Source organism: Phyllostomus discolor, chromosome 5 (assembly GCF_004126475.2).
Source record: "Phyllostomus discolor isolate MPI-MPIP mPhyDis1 chromosome 5, mPhyDis1.pri.v3, whole genome shotgun sequence".
NCBI classification, from domain to species: Eukaryota; Metazoa; Chordata; class Mammalia; order Chiroptera; family Phyllostomidae; genus Phyllostomus; species Phyllostomus discolor.
The window spans coordinates 140,616,505-140,636,145 of record NC_040907.2 but is presented as its reverse complement, the minus strand read 5'-3'; the positions used below and the strand labels follow the sequence as shown (position 1 = coordinate 140,636,145).

The window sequence follows — 19,641 nt, the reverse complement described above, 5'->3', positions numbered from 1 at the left end:
GCATTACTGCTTTGTACATTTTCCTCATGTATAAAAATAACTTCAATTAAGTATATTTAAAAAAAAAAATTTTGCCCTGATTGGTGTGGCTCAGTGGATTGATTGCTGGCCTGCAAACCAAAGAGTTGCCAGTTTGATTCCCAGTCAGGGCACATGCCTGGGTTGTGGGCCAGGTTCCCAGTTGGGGACATGTGAGAGGCAATGAATTGATATATTTCTTGTATGTCGATATTTCCCTCCTTCTCCTTCTCCCTCCCTACCCCTCTCTCTAAAAATAAATAAATAAAACTTTAAAAAAATCTTTGTTCCTTCAGTTCTAATCCTCCTCCCATCTATTCTCCTTATTGAGGACCAATTCTTTTTTTTTTTTTTAATGCCAATCTTATCATCCAACTCCTAGCTTCCTCAAGGGTTCCTGGATGCCCTCAGGATGCTGTCAAACTTCTTAATGAAGTTAGCTCCCAGACTTTTTAAAATGCATCAGGGTCTCCAGCCACTTGCTTGACTTCCAGCCTTTTGCAGCTACTTTCTGAGAGAGAACAAAAATTCGACTGTCTTCTCCCTTTTCAATGACTAATTGATGTTGTCCTGATCAGAGGCATAACTACCTTCAGAAAGCTCTCTCTGACCTACAAGTACTTCCTTGGTTTATAAGCACTGGTCCAAAGCCTGCATATTGAGATAAAGAAAGCATTGTTTTAATGACTGAAGAAGTGAAGAAGGACTCTGTAAAAGTCTGTGATTTTGGGCGGGGGTGCAGGATGGGGAGAAACATGATGGAGATTGTGTCATCTTGAGGCCATTGGGAAACAGCTAGAAAGAAGTTATTGAGGTTCTAGAAGGACTCTTTGGAGATAAATTTATCTCAGTGTGGAACAAATTTGAGCAAACTGCCCCTCAGAGAAGCTTGATATGTAAAGAGGTTTACCCAAGACAATGTTAGACTTGTTTATTTGTATTTATAAATAATACACTGCAAAGTTCAAAATATAGCTTAATTTCTTTATGGCTATTTTATTGGAGAAGCACTGGTCTGGTGAAAAGGGAACTAGGAGTTCCAAGTAGGGCCCTGAGGCTGACACTAATATGCCATGACTTTCAATAAGTAACCTCACTTTTCTATATCATATTTTCCCCATCTGAAAAACTATACAAGAATATACATTAAACCCTTTTAGGAATCTTTAACTATAACAAATCCAGAGGAAGGGGAAAACCCTAATATTTAAAAATAAATGAATAAGTACAGCAGAACATATACAGATTAGAAGGGAAATTCTTGGTAGACAAGAGATTATAAGAAATTCCTGAAAAAGAAAAAAATGAAAAGCAAGAAGCCAGACATGGTTGCCTTAGCAACAGGAAACACAGTTTTAAAAAAAAGGTTTTAACTCAAGATCAAGGGAGAGTTTAGTGCAAAAAGGTGAGAGGAACATCAAGGGGGGAGTACTGGGAGGCAGAAGTAAGAAGAGGCCTGGGCAATTAACAAGAGTTTGTATAGGACTGTGTTATTCCATGCAGCAGTGCCTAGCCACATGTGGCCATTTATAATTAAGTGAAATTTTGAAATTTTCAGTTCCTCAGTCACAGGAGCCACAGGTGGCTATTGGCTACCATACAGGTTAGGGCAGATACAGAACATTTCTAGCAACACAGAAAGTTCTATCAGGCAATGCTGATGTAGAGTACCATGGCAGAAAAAGCCAGCTGTGTAGCCTTAAATTACCATGTATTTCCAGATTAGGTAAAGAAAAAAGATATTTCTAACCTCACAGAATGACTTCCAGAGAACAGAGAGGAAAGGAATACCCTCTCACTTATTTTATGAGGTTGGAACAATTTTGATCCAAAATCAGACATGAATAATACAAGAAAAAAACAAAACAATTATTTCAATCTCTCTCATGAACATAGATACAAAAACCCCAATCAAAATATTAGCAAAATTAATCAGATGATATACATATCTTAAAAGTAGCCAACTCAGTTTTATCTCAAAAATACAAAGAATTCAAGGGAAACAAAAACAAAAATAAACAATCAGGATTACATCAAACTAAAAAGCTTTCTGGAGAGTGAAGGAAACCATCAGCAACATGAAAAGGCAGACTTTCCAGTAGAAATGGCAGAGTAGGTCAACTCTGTGCTCACCTCCACCCATGACCACATCAAAATTACAACTCAATTACAGGGCACTCATCACTGAGAACCAGCTGACGACTAGCTCACCAGAATTCCTGTAACTGAAGATGTAAAGAAGAAGACATGTCAAGATTGGTAGGAGGGTGGAAACACAAAGAGGACAGGTCCCACACCCACTGTGTGATGATTAAGAATCAGAAGGGATTTCTTGGCTGTGGAGGTCCCCTCTGTGGAACAATGAGTCCCAGGCCCATGCCAGACTCCCCAGGCCCCCGCTGGGAAGAGGAGTCCCTATGACATCAGACTGGGAAAACCAGTAGGTGCTGCCTCTGAGGAAGACAAAGGGGTGCTAGAGACTGAGTTGCTGCTCTCAGTGGGCCCTCAAAGACTCGCTTGCTCACAAACTCATTCTAAGCTCCAGTGCAGGGGCAGTAGCTCAGAAAGTACCAGGGACCTACAGGGAGGAACTACCATATTTTGTCATGTGTAATGAACACTTTTTGCCCAAATTTTTGAGGGAAAAATAAGGCTGTGCATTATACATGGTAGTATTAATTCCTTATCTATATAAATGTTTACAATTATTTTATTTATGCTTATGTGTTAAAAGTGTAACTCTAGAAAGCAATAACGATATCTGTATGGAAAATAATACCCTCTATAATACAAAAAACAAGCATGTAGACGTAAATAAATAATAATTGGATTAAAAAATTAAAACAAAAGATTTGTTCCTGAAAGGATGGGCCAAAACCATGAGTATGCATTATACATGGCGAAATCATTGTAAGCTGACTACAGGGCAAGAGCTGGAGGGGTGAGGGTTGGGGCCACCTTCTCCAGTGACAGAAGCATTGGCAGACATGATTGGGCAACCTGGAAGAAATGAATAAACTTCTAGAAACATACAATATTCTAAGAATCAGAAGAAAGAGAAAATAACAACTACTAACAAAATAGCATCAGTAATCATAACTCCCAAAAGACAAAAATTCTTAGCCAGATGGCTTCACATTAAGTTTCATCAAGCATTCAAAGAAGAATTAACACCTATTCTGTCAAACTATTCCAAAGAAAAGGGAAAGCCCCCAAACTCATTTTACAAGGCCAGCATTACCCTGATACTAAGACCAAAGACAATACAAAAACATAAAATTATAGGCCAATAGCCCTGATGAACATAGATGCAAAAAAAAGCCCTCAACAAAATATTAGCAAACCAAGTTCAGCCATACATTTTTTTTTTAAAGAGAAGGAGAGAAATATCAGTGTGTGGTTGCCTCTCATGCGACCCTAACTGGGGATCTGGTCCACAACCCAGGCATGTGCCCTAATTGGGAATCGAACCAGTGACCCTTTGGTTCTCAGGTCAGCACTCAATCCACTCAGCCACACCAGCCAGGGAAGATTCAGCAGTACATTAAAAAAGATCATACACCATGATAAAATGGGATTTATTCCTGGGATGCAAGGTTAGTTCAGTATCCACATATCATTGAAAGATAGAGCATGGAAACCAAATGAAGGATAAAAACCTTATGATTGTACCAATAGATGCAGAAAAAGCATTAACAAAATCCAGCACCCATTTATGATAAAATAAAATAAAAAACTGTCAGCAAAGTGGGGATAGAGAGAACATACCTCAACATAATAAAAGCCATATGAGACAAACCTACAGCTAACATCGTACTTCACAGTGAAAGCTGAAAGCTTTCTCTTAAAATCAAGAACAAAACAAAGATGTCCACTTCCACCACTTGTATTCACCATAGTGTTAGAGTTCTAGCCACAGCAATCAGACAATAAAAAAAAAACAACAAAAAAAACAAAGGCATCCGAGTTGAAAGAAGAAGCAAAACTGTTATTATTGGCAGGTGACATGATATTATATCTAGATAACCCTAAAGATTCTACAAAAAAACTACTAGAACTAATAAATGAATTCAGTAAGTTAGAAGGATACAAAATTAATATTCAGAAACAGGTTGCATTTTTATACACTTATAATGAACTATCAGGAAGAGAAATTAAGAAAATAATCCAATTTGTAATTGCATTAAATTAAGTTAAAATGACAACTAGGATCTAAGATCAGGTTCTCAATGTATGTAGTTCTATTATGGTTCTATTGAAAGTCTCTACCTTGCATGCCCAGATAAAAGTTTAAGGTCTCCAGATTATTATAAATATCATATTATAGGAAAATTCTAGGCCAAACAAATCTTCAGAAAACAAATCATATGTATATCACTATTCAGAGACAATAAAAATATGAGCATATTATTTTTCATCTACTTAAGCAAGCAAATATTATTAATCGAAAGTTCAAAAAGAAGATACAAACCTATATGGTTATGTATAATAATACAATAGTTACAATGTACTGATACTTCCATTTCTTTAGAGCCAAGTTTTCTCTTTAATGTACAAATTACATAGAACAGTGGAAAACTTAATAAAACAACAATGGAAGTGCAGCTGCTAGCATAATATGTGCAGTTATTAGAATTAGTACTGGTTGGACTTCGTCCTTTGGTAGTTAAGAGCATACATGTGCGCGGAATCCTGAGAAGACCCCAAGGAATACAACCAGCTCATGAGAGCTCACAGAGGATGCTGACTCGAAGCTGGTCAAGGGGTCTTACCCAGCCGAGCCATCATGCTGATCTTGGCTAAAGTGGCAAAATTAGTCAGATTTTTCAAAAGCAAAATAAAGCATCTATTTATATGATAGCTAGATAAAACTATGCCTGTGACCATCGGTAAAAATCAGAGGGGACTCTGAAGGAATGTCATTAAAGCATCACAGCCCTTTGTTACCTTGTGTGTGTGTGCGTGTGTTAGGTTTACTGAGCTACAATTCACATAGAGGACATTTTGTCCTTTTCGTGAACAGTTCTGAATTTTAATAAACTTAGACTATTATGATATGGAACAGGTCCATCATTCCCCCAAGTTCTCTCATTGGCCTTTGAGGCAACTCCTTCTTCTGGCACCAGCCTCTGGGCATCACTGATTTGTTTTCTGCCCCTACAGTTTTGCCTTTTCCAAAATGTAATAAAATGGAATCATGCAAAAAAAACTACTACTGGTAGTTAGGCGATGTTATTATTTAACAATTAGTCATTTAAACTAGTCCCAGAGTTTTTCTTACAGGTCAGTTTTCTGAAAGAGAAGTCTTGAGAGAAAAAATTAAAAAATGTTTCCACTAAAGAATTTCTTTGAAAGAATAAAGACTTCTGGAAGATGTTTGAGAATATTATTTCTAAATATTCAATAAATATTTTTGTGTTCTAAATACTTAGCTGTAAGTTAGATTCTAAATATAAAATTGTATACTATTATTTTAGTGTTATCATCTAAAACATATTTTTATAAGAATGACTTTAGGACTTCCGGCAAGATGGAGGAATAGGTGGACGCACCGTGCCTCCTCGCACAACCAAGATTAGAAAACCAATAATTTACAACAATAATTTACTATCAGAATAACACCCAGATCCGGCAGAGGATTTATCTGAATGGAAGTCGGGCAGCCAAGAAGTTGAAGTAGACGCATTCATCCGGACTGGTAGGAGAAGACGAGCCGGCGGGCGCGGGGCTGGCTCGGGTCGGTGGCACGCGGAGGTCGGGGGAAGGTTTGGCGCGAAATCGGCGCAAAAGCCATCCAGCGCGCAAGAAGGCAGCGGTGATCCCTGAGTACACAAGCTGCGGCTGGCAGACCCAGAGGGGTAGCGATTGTGGACCAGGGCAGAACTCGCGGCCCAGAAGCCCAGACAAGGGTCTGAGTCCAGGGGAACGGAACTACCGCCATTGTTTTCTCCCGCCCCGCCCCGCCCCCACATATAACGTCACAATCTAGCAACTGGGGTGCCCAGCCCCGGTGAGCACCTAAGGCTCTGCCCCCCACCGTAACAAGAGCAACCAGACCGGAAAAAAAAAAAAAAGGAGAGACGGGGGAAAAAACAAAAAACAAAAAACAAAAAACTATGTTTTCAACAGAGCAGATCAGTCCCCCAGGACTCATCCTTTTGAGCGACCAAGAACTAGCCAATCTATCAGATGCGCAGTTCAAAACACTGGTGATCAGAAAGCTCACGGAACTGGTTGATTTTGGACGAAATTTAGATGAAAGAATGCAGATTACCATGAAACAGATGCAGGAAGACACGCAGAGGAGAGCCAATAGTGAAAGGAAGGAATATGAGTCTCAAAACAATACAGTGGACCAGAAGGAAGATAGAATCAACCAAGCAGAAAAACATGATGAAATAAGAATTCAAAAAATTGAGGAAAAGATTAAGAGCATCCAAGACACCTTTAAACGTTCCAATATCCGAATTATAGGGGTACCAGAATCGGAAGGGGAAAAGCAACAGATTGAGCACATATTTGAACAAATAATAAAGGAGAACTTCCCCAATCTGGCAAAGGGAACAGTCTTCCAAGAAATCCAAGAAGCTCAGAGAGCCCCAAAGAAGTTGGACCCAAGAAGAAACACACCAAGGCACATCATAATTACATTAGCCAAGGTAAAAACGAAGGAGAGAATCCTAGAAGCAGCAAGAGGTAAGGGGACAGTCACCTACAAAGGAGTTCCCATCAGACTGTCAGCTGATTTCTCCAAAGAGACCTTACAGGCAAGAAGGGGCTGGAAAGAAATATTCCAAGTCATGAAAGACAAGGACCTACAACCCAGATTGCTCTATCCAGCAAAGCTCTCATTTAGAATGGAAGGGCAGATAAAGTGCTTCTTAGATAAGGTCAAGTTAAAGGAGTTCATCATCACCAAGCCCTTATTTTATGAAATGCTAAAGGGACTTATCTAAGAAAAGAAGATAAAGAAAAAACATGTATAGTAAAAGGACAGCAAACTCACAAATATTAACAACCATACCTAAAGCAAAACCAAAAGAAACTAAGTAAACAATTAGAATAGGAACAGAACCACAGAAATGGAGGGCACATGGAGGGTTAGCAGCAGGGGGGTGGGAGGAGGAGAGAGGGGGAAAAGGTATAGAGAATAAGTAGCATAGAATGTAGGTTGAAAATAGATAGGGGGAGGGCAAGAATAGTATGGGAAATGTAGAAACTAAAGAACTCATAAGTATGACACATGGACATGAACTAAAGGGGGAAATGCGGGTGGGAGGGGGGTACAGGGTGGAGGGGAGAGAAGGGGGGAAATGGGACAACTGTAATAGCATAATCAATAAAATATATTAAAAAACAAAACAACAACAACAACAACAACAACAACAACAACAAAAGAATGACTTTAAAATAAGAAGCGAATTGACCTCAATAAAACTTTTCAAACTGCCATTGATGTTTTGGATGAGGCCCTAGCCCCAGTTTTGGATTGAGTTTCCTTCCCCATCAGTATCTGCATCATCTTCTCACAGTATCACCTCTATCAGGCTGAGTGTTTACAAGAAGAGCTCTCTTTAAAGTAATGTCCACGCTTAACAAGTGATTGAGAGCATTTTGCAAATATCAACACCTTTGTAAATTCGGTTTAGTCACAAATTTATTTAGAAGGTATGAAAGTGTCAGGCAGAGAATCTAATAGCTAATTGGCTTTCTATCCAAAGCATATCCTGTTACCTCCTTCTGATAACAGTTACTATTATTTGCAATTGCTAATAATTTTAGAAGAGCACTGTGGCTAGAGCTGTGAAGTCTATTCTTTTTGGGTGTAGTTCCTGATTGGTAGGTATAGTTCTGAATTTGTTTGGAAAATTATCTTGCTATGGTTTTATATATTTGAGATAAGTAAATTAGTATGTAAGTAACTAAATAAATGAAGCTTTTCCTTGCAAGCATGTATGTAAGAAATGAGAGAGAAAATAATAGAATCCTCTTGTTTTTGTAGGCATCAAAAGATAATTATTAGTCAATTAAGCTGCTTTTTTTCCCCTGAAAAACTATTAAGAACTCTGCAGGTCTGTGAATCTTAAACTGTTTTGTATCTAAAAAAAAAAAAAAAAAACCCAAGAATGCCTGTTAAAAATGTGTATTTCCAGACCTTGCTCCTAGTGATTTTTTATTACAGAGGCCTGGAGTGAAATTGATGACTCCATTTTTAGCACTCTCTATTGGTGAAATGTAATGTAGGTATCCTTAGAATACACTTTGAAAAACTCGACCACTGACCCATCTGTCCTCACCCACCAGGTCTGTCACCTTTCTAGCTCCAAACTCCTCACTCTCTGCCCCAGGTTGAACTATAGTTCTAAATTCTGTGCACCCACATTACACATGCATACATCTTCCCAGAGCCTTGCTCTGGGCTCCCATTTTCAATGTCTGTTGCAGGGCCCAGAAATATGTATTATGATATGATATTTAATATCCCAAATGATTCTAGTGCAGAGCCAGGGGTTTGGGACAGATTGCCCTTGCTCAGCACTGGTCAGACTTACTGATCAAAACAGTCACCTGGAATGCTTGTGTAATCGGATGCCTAGAACTTGTGGTATGCTGGTAAATGGTTAGCAACCAGCATTTTTGAAAAACTCATGCATATATATATATGTGTGTGTGTATTATAAATTTTACTCACAAAGAATATGTAGCACATAATTACAAATAGTAAGAAAATTTAATACACATCATTGCAAAAATACTATAGCCAGTTAATTCTTATAGATGCTTTTATTGTTTTTTACTGAACTCTTGTATACATAGCAAATCTATGGGTATAATTCAACCACGATTTAACAAATGAAATTACATTAGTCTGCTAACTGTTTTTCTAATCAATGTATTATTATTAAATCTGATATGATTTACTGTTAAGCTATGAAATATTTCCACCATAGAGATACAATTGGTGTAAATAACCTCAAGAACACAAATAATAATAAAATGAAATAAAACAGTTAGATATAGCTGTATATTTACTACCTTTGTGATAAGTATAACTCACTTGTGGCTCTAAAGAAATGGAAGTATTAGTGTACTGTAACTATTATTATCCATAAGCATATAGTTTGCATCTTCATTTTGAACCTGTAAACATAAGTTATTAGTATATGCTTATTTAAGTTGGTAAAAAATAATCTCTTCTATTTGTCATTTTAATTCCAGTTTTTGAAGATATAAACTGTTCTATGAACAAGGCATTGTGGAAGTATTAAGAAGGTCAGGAGAATATTTAACCTAGAATTGTTTGTAGTATGAGGAGGTGGAGAAAGTATACAATACACACACACAAAACTGAACCAGGGAAATTAATCTCAAAAGCAAATTGCAGGATTAATAAATCATTTATAGCTCCCTACGAAGAACTTAAAAAATTCCACAAGGGGGCAGCAGAAGAGCGGGTTTCTCCCACTTGCCTTCAGACCCTGGAGACACCCTGGAGCCAAAGTCCTTTGGTGCTTTAATCTTCCCCTCCATCGCCTTTCCTCTACCAGCCTTTAATTAAGTCAGAAGGTCCCTATATTTATTTGCCCATGAACTGACACAGCAAACCAACAGCAAGCATTGTAGTGTGAATGGATTTGCGATCAGGCAAGGGGCTTCAGCCAGGATTACCCGCCCCACGGCGGGTAAATGTGCTGAGCACAGTCTGCTCAAAGCCGAGCAAACGGACTATTTGTGGAAATGCCATCCTGACTCAAGTCTGATTAAGACCTGGGGTCCCCAGGCCGTTTGATCTTCGCTCATCAAAGAGAGTTCTAAACAAGCTTCATTTTGCACTACTGTATGCTGGCTACGGGTTGTGACACCAAAGTGCAGCCACCAGGAGGGGCCTCCTGGGAGCACGTGAACAATGAGGACTGGAGGCTTGGTTGAGTGCAAGGCATAAGGGCTTGTTGGCTGGGGAATTCTCCAGCACCAGAGGCTAGGTGTTAAATCACGAGGCGTGATTTGGGGGGTTTCTGTTGTCTGCCTCATAGGTAGTTACCCCACTTTTCCTTCCTGGCTCCTGAGCTCATCTAAAAATTATTTTTTGTGACTTCAGGGTGATGAAGAATCTTTGTACTAATTATACATCCTTCCTCTTCCCCGCTAAAAGTTCATAGTTTTGTTTCTATCCTCTGTCCGTGGTCCATTCCCTGGCATTTCTAAGTCAGGGTTTTGGGGCACTAAAGTGTGTTCAAAGTCCCTCTTTCTATTTTTTCACCCCAAGGTCCCATTATAATTTGGCAACAACCACTTTTGTGAAATAAAATTTCTCTCACTGTCTTGCTTGCTCTCTGGTGGTACGGCTGCGTGCGTGTGTATGTGTGTGTGTGTGAGAGAGAGAGAGTGAACGACCAACACCAACAGTGAGAGTTAAATGGTTTCATCAAGATCCCAATTTGCCAGCCAGCTAGCAGCTGCCACACTAGAAGACCCCCCCGCACACAGAGTCCCAGCCCCAGGCCGGACACCATGGTACAATACCTGTCCTGGCCATGACCCTTGGCAAGCACACATATCATAAAGGAACTCAGTAACATGGAGAAAAACTATTTTGCCCTAGATTTTGGGACTATTTCAAGAGGATCTTGCATCCCGCTTTCTGTTGTCATTGATGAATTTTCATAGTTAGAAAAGTCAAATTATTTAGGGGGCTATTAAAGGGGCTATTTTGCACTCCCTGTAGCTACACACCATGGACCTTGCTGAGTGCCAGCACATCAGGAAAGGTCCTCTCTGTTTTTTTATTCAAAAGTTTCTGGGCCTGGGCTCTATGTTCAAATCAGTTTTTAATATTCCAGGCCTTTAAAACACATCTTCTGAGCTGGATTAGACAGCTACCGTGGAGCCTGGTTTATCTGGGCTGCCATCTCCACTGACCAGGTAAACACAATCATTGTCAAAGCTTGCCTTCTCCGTGTGAAGGAGGGCAGGGAAGCCTGATCCAGCCTCTTGGGAGTCATAACAGGGCACTGGTCTAAAAGCTCTCTTAACACAATGGAGAGCATTAAGACCAAAATCTTTTAAAGGGCAAAGAGAAAGTCATAATATTTTTTTAACTAAACTCAGAAACAAGGAATCCCTACTATAAATTCAAGATTGGTACCAACAAAAATGTTGACAACACTCACCGTAAGGAATGACATTCATTTAATGTTTTCCTAGTGAAGTAAGATTAAATGGCAACAGATCTGCTTCCTCTGATTTAGCATAGCGAAAAATGAGAGGAGGAGGAAAGGGGGGTGGGAAAGGAAGGAGGAAAGAAGGGAGGAAGGGAATGAATGAAAAATGGAGCAGCCACTCAAGAACCTCAAATAGCAAAAATGGAAAAAGAGTTTGCAAATGCCACAGTATTTTAAGGGGAACATATTCGTCTGTCTGTCTTCCTTAGAGATGAAGAGGTTGATGAGTATTCTGTGACTGGCATACAGCACTTGCAATGTGAGAAAGGCATATATCATCATGCTATTCTTGAGTTATGAGGTTTCATTCCACTTTGATAAACATATTTCACCTATTTTAAAATTTCATACAAAATATTAAACTTTTTGCATTAATGATATTTAAATCATATTTAATTAAAATCAAATCAAATAGGAGCCAGGGTTCACTACAGAATAAAGTAGGTGTAACAAATTAAATACATCTATTCTGATGCCCTCCACCACTATCACCTAGTTGTAGAAGAGACTCAGAAAATCATCGGAACCCTGTTTCCCAATTTGTTGGCCCCTATTCCTAGACCTTGTTCTCTCTTCCCCATGACCTAATATGTGCCAAAATATGTTTCAGAAAAATTGTAATCCCTATTCCCATATAAGTATATTTGTTTCCTCAACTACTCATAGATTGAAAGCTTTCCAAGAACAAGGAGCGTGGCTTTAACATTTTAGGATTATACACCCAAAGGTTCTAGGGTAACATTTTGCATACACTGACTACTCACCAAATTTTAATTAGCTGCTGATGAACTTTACTTGACCTCATAACCCATCCTGCTTTTTTTGTTGCCAGTGAGCAAACTCAATCATGGAAAAGATTTTCAGATGGAGACTCCACTGAAAAAATAAATTTTTCCATTTAGAGTTAAGAGTTGGCTTATTACATACTTGCTAGCTTCCTCCTACTTAACTTCTCTCCTATATAGTGTGTGAGCTTCCCTTCCCTCCCCCTGCTCATTTATTTGAAGATAATAGAGTCCTCATCTTTTGTCGTACATGCCAAGTCCCATGCTTAGCACTCAGATATTGACCATTTCATGCACTGTTAGCTTTTAAAGCCTGACAACTTCAGGAGCAACTTGGAAAGTGAAGGAGGTAGGACCAAATCCATTCTTGAAACCCTATTCTTGGTTTATCTCCCATAACTAAATACAACAGATTCTGTCCAGGCTTAATGAATATTAAGCCCCCACAGACATACATATTCAGGAATCAAGATTGAATTTATCCAGCATACCTTTTGTTAAAGTTTTCCTTATATTGATTACATTGTTCCACTTTTTTGAACCTAGACCAGGGGTGTCAAACTCATTTTCACTGGGGGCCACATCAGCCCTGCTGTTGTCTTCAAAGGGCCAAATGTAACTTTAGGACTGTATAAATGTAACTGCTCCTTAACAGTTAAGCGAGAGCTCAGCATTGCTGCCGGGTAGAAATAAGGTGCTGGGCTGGATAAAACAAGGTAGAGGGCTGGATTTGGCCTGAGGGACTTGTGTTTGCCACCGGTGTCCTAGACAATGTTTTTGTTTGTGAATCCAAGCTCTTCATGAACTAAGCTTATTAAATGTATTAACATGTACCAGACCTTGCAAAACGAAGAAAAGGGATTGATCTTTACTGTGGCACAAGCATATATTTAGAAATATTTATTTAAGACAATGAGACTAGAAAGAAACATTTTCACACTTCCCAAAGTCAGATAATTCTTTCTCCACCTTTCAACATTTAATAATTTAACACAGGCTGTAGATATTCTGACACATCAAAGGTGATCAACACATTGATTATTGACATTGTTATTAATATGTTGTGAAGGACAATATGGCATCTAAAATTTCTTGTGCCTTTACCCTAGAAGACCTCCAATCTATATAAACTTCAAGTCAACTGAAAGTAGAGCCATATCTGCCCAACTGAGAACTGTTTCATTGCTGACTCTCAATAAAAGCTATATTGACTTATTTGTTTCTTAGGCTCATTTTTAAAAATCAAATATAAACAACCTCCCTTTTGTATCAAATTTACAATTTTTTCCAAAATTTTTTAGAGTAGTAGCCAAATCTAATCATTGCACATGTTCATAATAAAATGTAAAGAAATATGTGGGATTTAATCACATTAGAATTTCAAGGAGAGTTATCAATAAGCCAGAGGAAATTTCACAGGACAAGCGGAATTTGGGATGGGAAGGAGATCAGTATAATTAGAGGCATTACTAAAAAATTGTTTAGAAGGTGTTCTTAATATGACCTCTGAAACCCAAGGAACCAGAACAGAGACCATTACAAACATTTTGGTAAAATTATCCCTGCCCTTCTTAACTTCAGAATTATTCTACTTGACGACTGTCACTGGCAGTACTCCGTCAGGGCGCCAGTCATACGTAGACAGAGTGGGTCAATGCGTAGTTATAAATATCTTTGAGCACAAAATAAATATATACAATAGTGGTTATTCAATCATCTCTTTCTTTTCTAAACTTGCATAGCAGTTATCCATTTTTGACATTTATCAACCTGTTTTAGAAAGAATTGTGTACATTTCTTATCTTTTATTACTCCCGTAATTAGAATAGTGTTATAATATTTGTATTTGCTGTGCCCCTCCCCCTACAAAGCGACAGCCTAAAGCAGAGCCCAATGCCAGGACTAAAGCCTAGTCCTCCCTTCCTGGTTGTTGCCTCTCCCCTTTTTTAAATTTTTAAACAATTAGTTTATTTAAACAGCAAGAGGCTTTACTTGAAGGGAAAACTATCTAGGATTCATTTCGTTTAGAGTAATTTACCCTTCTTCAAGACAGCTTGCCCTATCTGTAACAGCTACGTGAAAAAAACAATATTATAAATTTGTCCTTGGTTTTACAATGATACATGGAAAACATTAAAATTTTCTAATTGGACAAGATGTTCAAGGATTTTTATTTTTGTTGTTGTTTTTAAATAATGAGAGCAAAAGAACTTCCTGGAATGTAAAAATAAGAGCTGAATGAGCATTCTAGTAAAGGAGAAATTTATTGTTTTAAAAATCAATTGTTTCCAATTTATAAGCAGGTCAGCATTCTTACACACTAGCCCTACTTAATTATTTTTACTTACTGATTTAAATGACATCAAATCGCTTTCTGGTTCACTTTTAGCTTCCCTTTTCCTGAAGCTAGTCTCTTATCTGCCTAGAAGCGGGAATTCCTGGTCCAGGAAGGGTCTGACTTGGAATCAGACACGGGAGTTCTCAAGCTTTGTGATATGAAATGCTAATGAGGAAGTCAGGCTCTAAACCGTAAGCATTTCTTATCTCCCTGCACTAAGCCGCCACTGAGAAGGGAAAACCAGCGGAGGACTGACCTAGCCGATGGACCCTGTCCGCTTTTACTCCGGCCACTTTGATCTCGCCTGCCTGCCTAATCAAGTTCATCTACTGCCGAGACTGCTCAGATTCAAAGAACTACATTAAATAGTTTGATTATCGGATGGCCATTTCCCTCCACCCATGATCTAATTTCCAAACGCCAGTCTCTCGCCTCCTGCTCTAAACTTCCCATCAAAAGAGAATTACTTCTTCCATTTAAACCATCGTTTGATATGCAAATTCCTTTCTATTTGCACATTTTTCTAGCTGTGGCGCACAGGGTGGGGAGGGGGAGCAAAAAAAAAGGAAAGGGGAGGAGTTCGATGAACTCAAAGCCGAGGAACTCACCTCAAATCTGCAAACCGTAACTCTAAAGGGTTAATCAGCAACTTGCACTGGCCACCTGGGCCTTCTAGCTGAAATGTTTTGATTGAGACTTTGAATTACTGATCAGATTGTATTTAATACTGAATATTATTTATGTGCAAAATAAACTAGTATTGGCATAAGGGAGAGAAGAGAAAAGTGCTTTTGCAGAGAGCATCACTATTCCGGTTCTGAAAAGTATTTCAGATTGCGATAACCCAACCTCTACTGCAAAGCAAGGGCGCCAGAGTTCCCGAAGCTCCTCCTCCCTCCTGCATTTATTAAAGTAGTCTGCTCTAATGCTCACTGATTACAATCACCCTGAAGGTGAGCTGGTCCAGAACTACTGCGCAAGGGGCGGGGTGAAGAGTGTCAAAGCTCCCCCCCACCTCGTGTACACAAACACACCCCCTCCCAGCCCCTCCCAAAGCTTTGAAATCCCATCCCCGCTTTGTTGTCTCCCCCGGAGGGGCCGGAATGCTCAGAGCCCGCGGTATAAAGGCAGCGGTGGTGGCAGTGGCACAGAGCTCCGTGCGCCCCACAGTCTGGACTGTGGGACAGCTGGAGACTCCTGGAAGCCTGATCTGCAGCCGCACCAGTACGGCTTGCTGGGGACCAGGCTTGCAAAGTAATATTCCTCCTTTCTTTTTGTCTCTCTCTTTCTTGAGTTCTGAGATGAAGGCCCTGGGCGCAGCGGGTGCTGCCCGGGTCTTGGTCGCCCTGGTAGCTGCAGCTCTTTGCAGCCACCCTCTGCTGGGAGTGAGTGCCACCTTGAACTCCGTTCTCAATTCCAACGCCATCAAGAACCTGCCCCCACCGCTGGGCGGCGCTGCAGGGCACCCAGGCTCACCAGTCAGCGTGGCTCCTGGAATTCTGTATGATGGAGGCAACAAGTACCAGACCATTGACAACTACCAGGTGAGAAGGGTCTTGGGAACCTGGGAACGCTGTGACCCTGAAGAGGTGTAATCTGGGCAGAAGGGTGTAGAACGTGCTGAGTGTGTGCGTTTCGGGGAGAATTTGGAAACTGCATTTGAGAGCAGTGGGCAGCAATAACTTTTAGACAGGTGGGCAGAAAAGGACTGTGATGAGCATCCAGGTCCAAGAATGTGGGTTTCTGGGTGCGTAGGTGCCTCATCCTTTCCCGGCCCCCTTCCCGCAGCCCTATCCATGCGCGGAGGATGAGGAGTGCAGCACTGATGAGTACTGCGCGAGTCCCACCCGCAGCGGGGGCACCGGTGCGCAGATCTGCCTGGCCTGCAGGAAGCGCCGAAAACGCTGCATGCGTCACGCTATGTGCTGCCCAGGCAATTACTGCAAAAACGGTGAGTTCCTTAGCTCCCTTTGGACTCGCACTGGCACCCCTTTGCTCACATATGGCTGTGGAAAAAAAAAAGTCTGCTCTGAGAATGCTGCAGTGACACCTGCAAATGGGTATTCAGTCTGCAAGGTTTGCTTCTGTTAAACCGTCTTATTAACATGCTTATCTCAGAGGAAAGTACAGAGGTCTTGGGGGTCTTTATTTTCCTCTGTGCCTCTCAATGATTTAACATGATGGCTTATCTCAGAGTGGACGCCTCGGTAAAAATTGGTCTGGGACAACCTTGATGTCATTTGAGAAAGAAGACGGGGAAGGAGGCGGGATGATACAAGGAATCCAAGGCAAGCACCATTGACATTTACCTGCCCTGTCCATTTTTCTTACAGTGCCTGTCACGGCTCTGCCAGTCTGGCCTCTCCCTCATGATCCCCGTTGAAACTCTTGTCAGCCAGAAGACAGCGATTTATCTGTGCTGGCCATTCTTAAGGGAGATCTTGCTATCCTCCATCCTGGCTTCTCCATCCTTTCCCCTACCTCTACCCCCTGCTACCTTAAAATGAGTGCTCCTCCCTACAACCACAGATCCACTAAAATTTAATGTTTCAAAAAGGTAGACTCAGGCAGCCAAAGAAGACTCCAGAAATAAACGTAAGGGTAGCAATCCTCCTTCGGACCCAGTAATACTCCAGGATGAACTAACTAGATCTTCGTGATATAGAAATTACACAGTAGAGTAACTGGTGGGTGAGATTGCAATCTTCCAGGGAGATGGTATTGCATTTGCTTAACTTAGTCTGGCTGTATTCATATAGCACAAAGGGCAGAGAAGTTATTTTTAAAATCTTTTTTAAGTGACCGATTTTCTTTTTACTCCATGGGTGATATTAAAATTGGCAGAAATATCACAGTTACTACCCGAGTTGCTAGGAAAGTACTTTAAATGGCAATACTGAGTATGTTACACATGACTGCATAGAGTACACAGTGATGCTTCTGTCCATCTAGGGAGTTTTGCTCTAACACTAAGGAGGAAGTTTGGCTTGGGTTTAAAATCATGTCACTGTAATGAGCTCTCTCAAGCTGGTGCAGGCATAACAGACTGCCACTGTCACAGCTGTAAGTAGTAACACATTAGAGTGTGGGAGTTAATCACCATCTCCTGCTTCCTCAGGAATATGTATGCCTTCTGAGCACAGTCATTTCCATCGAGGGGAAATCGAGGAAACCGTTATTGAAAGCTTCGGTAATGATCACAGCACCCTGGACGGGTACTCCAGAAGAACTACACTGTCTTCGAAAATTTATCATACCAAAGGTAGGCTTAGGGACCCAAAGACTCATTCTATTTTGTTAGCAGAGAAAAAGTGTCTTTTGGATGATCTTAATGAAATAATGCAGGTTTAGTGGTGACAACGTTCTTTTTGTCTCTTTTTTTTCCTAGGACAAGAAGGTTCTGTCTGTCTCCGATCGTCAGATTGTGCTACAGGCTTGTGCTGTGCTAGACACTTCTGGTCTAAAATCTGTAAACCTGTCCTCAAAGAAGGTCAAGTGTGCACCAAGCACAGGAGAAAAGGCTCTCACGGGCTGGAGATATTCCAGCGCTGTTACTGCGGAGAAGGTCTATCTTGCCGGATACAGAAAGATCACCATCAAGCCAGTAATTCCTCTAGGCTTCACACCTGTCAGAGACACTAAGCCAGCTGTCCAAACACAGTGGACTCCTTTATATAATATATGCTATGAGAACCTTTTGTGACTTTTGCCAGCTCACTCCTTAAGGATGTACAAAGTTTGTGGTTACAATTAAGCATTCCAATAATACCTTCTGAAAATCGGAGTGTAAGAGCTTTGTTTCTTTATGGAACTCTCCTGTCATCGATTGCAGTAAATTACTGTGTTGTAAATTCTCAGTGTGGCACTTACCTGTAAATGCAATGAGACTTATTTTTTTCTAAAGGTGCTGCACTGTCTATTGTTCCTCTTGTTATGTAAATTTTTGTACACGCTGATTGTTATCTTGACTCTGATAAATATTCTATATTAGACTGTAATAAATAATTTTCGCTTATACTTCCAAAATGCATAACCCTTTCCCCTTTTAATTCTAGAATCTAGACTGCAAGGAGCTTTTGGAATGACAAATGATAGATATTTAAAATTTAACATAAAAATACTAGATTATCTTCTGAAATGTACTATCTCAGTGCCACACACACACACACACACACACTGAGGTAGCCCTTGAAATAAAATTTTACACTTGATACCATGAAATATTACAAGTATAGATAAATTTTGACATTATGACCTTAAGGGTGTGTGTTTGTGTGTGTTGTACTGGGATAGAAATGTGACATGTTGAAAGATGGTTAGAGGAAGATTATCTAAATGTAAGGCAATATTGACCAATCTTTGAGTAATTTTAAAGATAAATATATTCTTTATTGATGCTCAAATGATAATGGTATATAAAATTGATTCTTACATTACTACTTTCGAAAATAGTTTCCAATGAATTAATAATATCTACCCAAATGGTTAATAACTACTGGACAACAAAGGACATTTCCAGAGAAAGCCATATGAGAACAAAGGACTTGATGGTTAGCAGGAAGAGGGTGTGTATATGTAGAAATGCAGTTAACGAGTACATGCAGCTTTGTATCAAGTTAAGTGAATTTGGAGTATCTTAAATACTAGTTCATGCCAGAAAGACTAGTTCTAATTACTTTGATTTTAAAATAATTATTAAATAAAAACCACAAATCTTCTTTCATGATCTTCTTTTCATCTATTGCTAGGTGAGTTGAATATTTCTATTTTTGCTTAACCTGTATTCTGTTGATTAGAATAAGGCTGCAGGTGTATTGTTGAAAGGAAAGCCCGCAGAAATGAAATCAAACTGGCTTTGCATTTTTGCCTGCCAACTTTGATATTGGCAAATCTAATACTGGGGAAGGGAAAAGCAACTGTCTCAATTTACACTTATTCTCTAATATACTGAAGTCTACATCAAAACCACAAAATGCTGGGTTTAAGGCCCTCAGAAGGACAGTGACTGATCAACAAGTTTCCTTAAATAAGGCAGATGTCTCAGAATGTTTGTTGTTTTAGTACTCCTGGAAGTGGTTCAATTTCAAGGGGCTCAGCCAAAGGGCCACGAGTGTAGGTTGGTTCTTCACTGAGAAGGGGACTGGCAGGATGTCTGCTGTTACATTCCTTTTGTCTGGAAGTTTCAGCTTCCTCACCCTAGAGAAACTTTCTTTTTCTACATGTGCTTCTTTTCTGAAGTGCCAGGAAGGCCAGTTCTAAGGCCTGCCATCTCCAATAA

At 39.9% G+C, this 19,641-nt stretch overlaps 1 protein-coding gene across 1 annotated transcript; it reads left to right on the top strand.

Moving 5' to 3' along the window:
• Nucleotides 1-15,463: 15,463 nt before the first annotated feature.
• On the top strand, nucleotides 15,464-18,377 carry DKK1 (dickkopf WNT signaling pathway inhibitor 1). Its single transcript, XM_028512165.2, has 4 exons — nucleotides 15,464-15,907; nucleotides 16,152-16,314; nucleotides 17,482-17,625; nucleotides 17,752-18,377. Exons 1-4 carry the CDS (start codon nucleotides 15,467-15,469, stop codon nucleotides 18,003-18,005), a joined length of 1,002 nt encoding a protein of 333 aa, XP_028367966.2. The 5' UTR covers nucleotides 15,464-15,466; the 3' UTR covers nucleotides 18,006-18,377.
• The last annotated feature ends 1,264 nt before the right edge of the window (nucleotides 18,378-19,641 follow it).

What these genes read in the sequence shown, in the direction of transcription:
- DKK1 (XM_028512165.2), top strand. Translation starts at nt 15,467, where the DNA reads ATGCTCAGAGCCCGCGGTATAAAGGCAGCGGTGGTGGCAGTGGCACAG. An exon ending in AGACCATTGACAACTACCAG is followed by an intron (nt 15,908 to 16,151) that starts GTGAGAAGGGTC and finishes CCCTTCCCGCAG; the next exon opens with CCCTATCCATGCGCGGAGGA. An exon ending in GAAAATTTATCATACCAAAG is followed by an intron (nt 17,626 to 17,751) that starts GTAGGCTTAGGG and finishes TTTTTTTCCTAG; the next exon opens with GACAAGAAGGTTCTGTCTGT.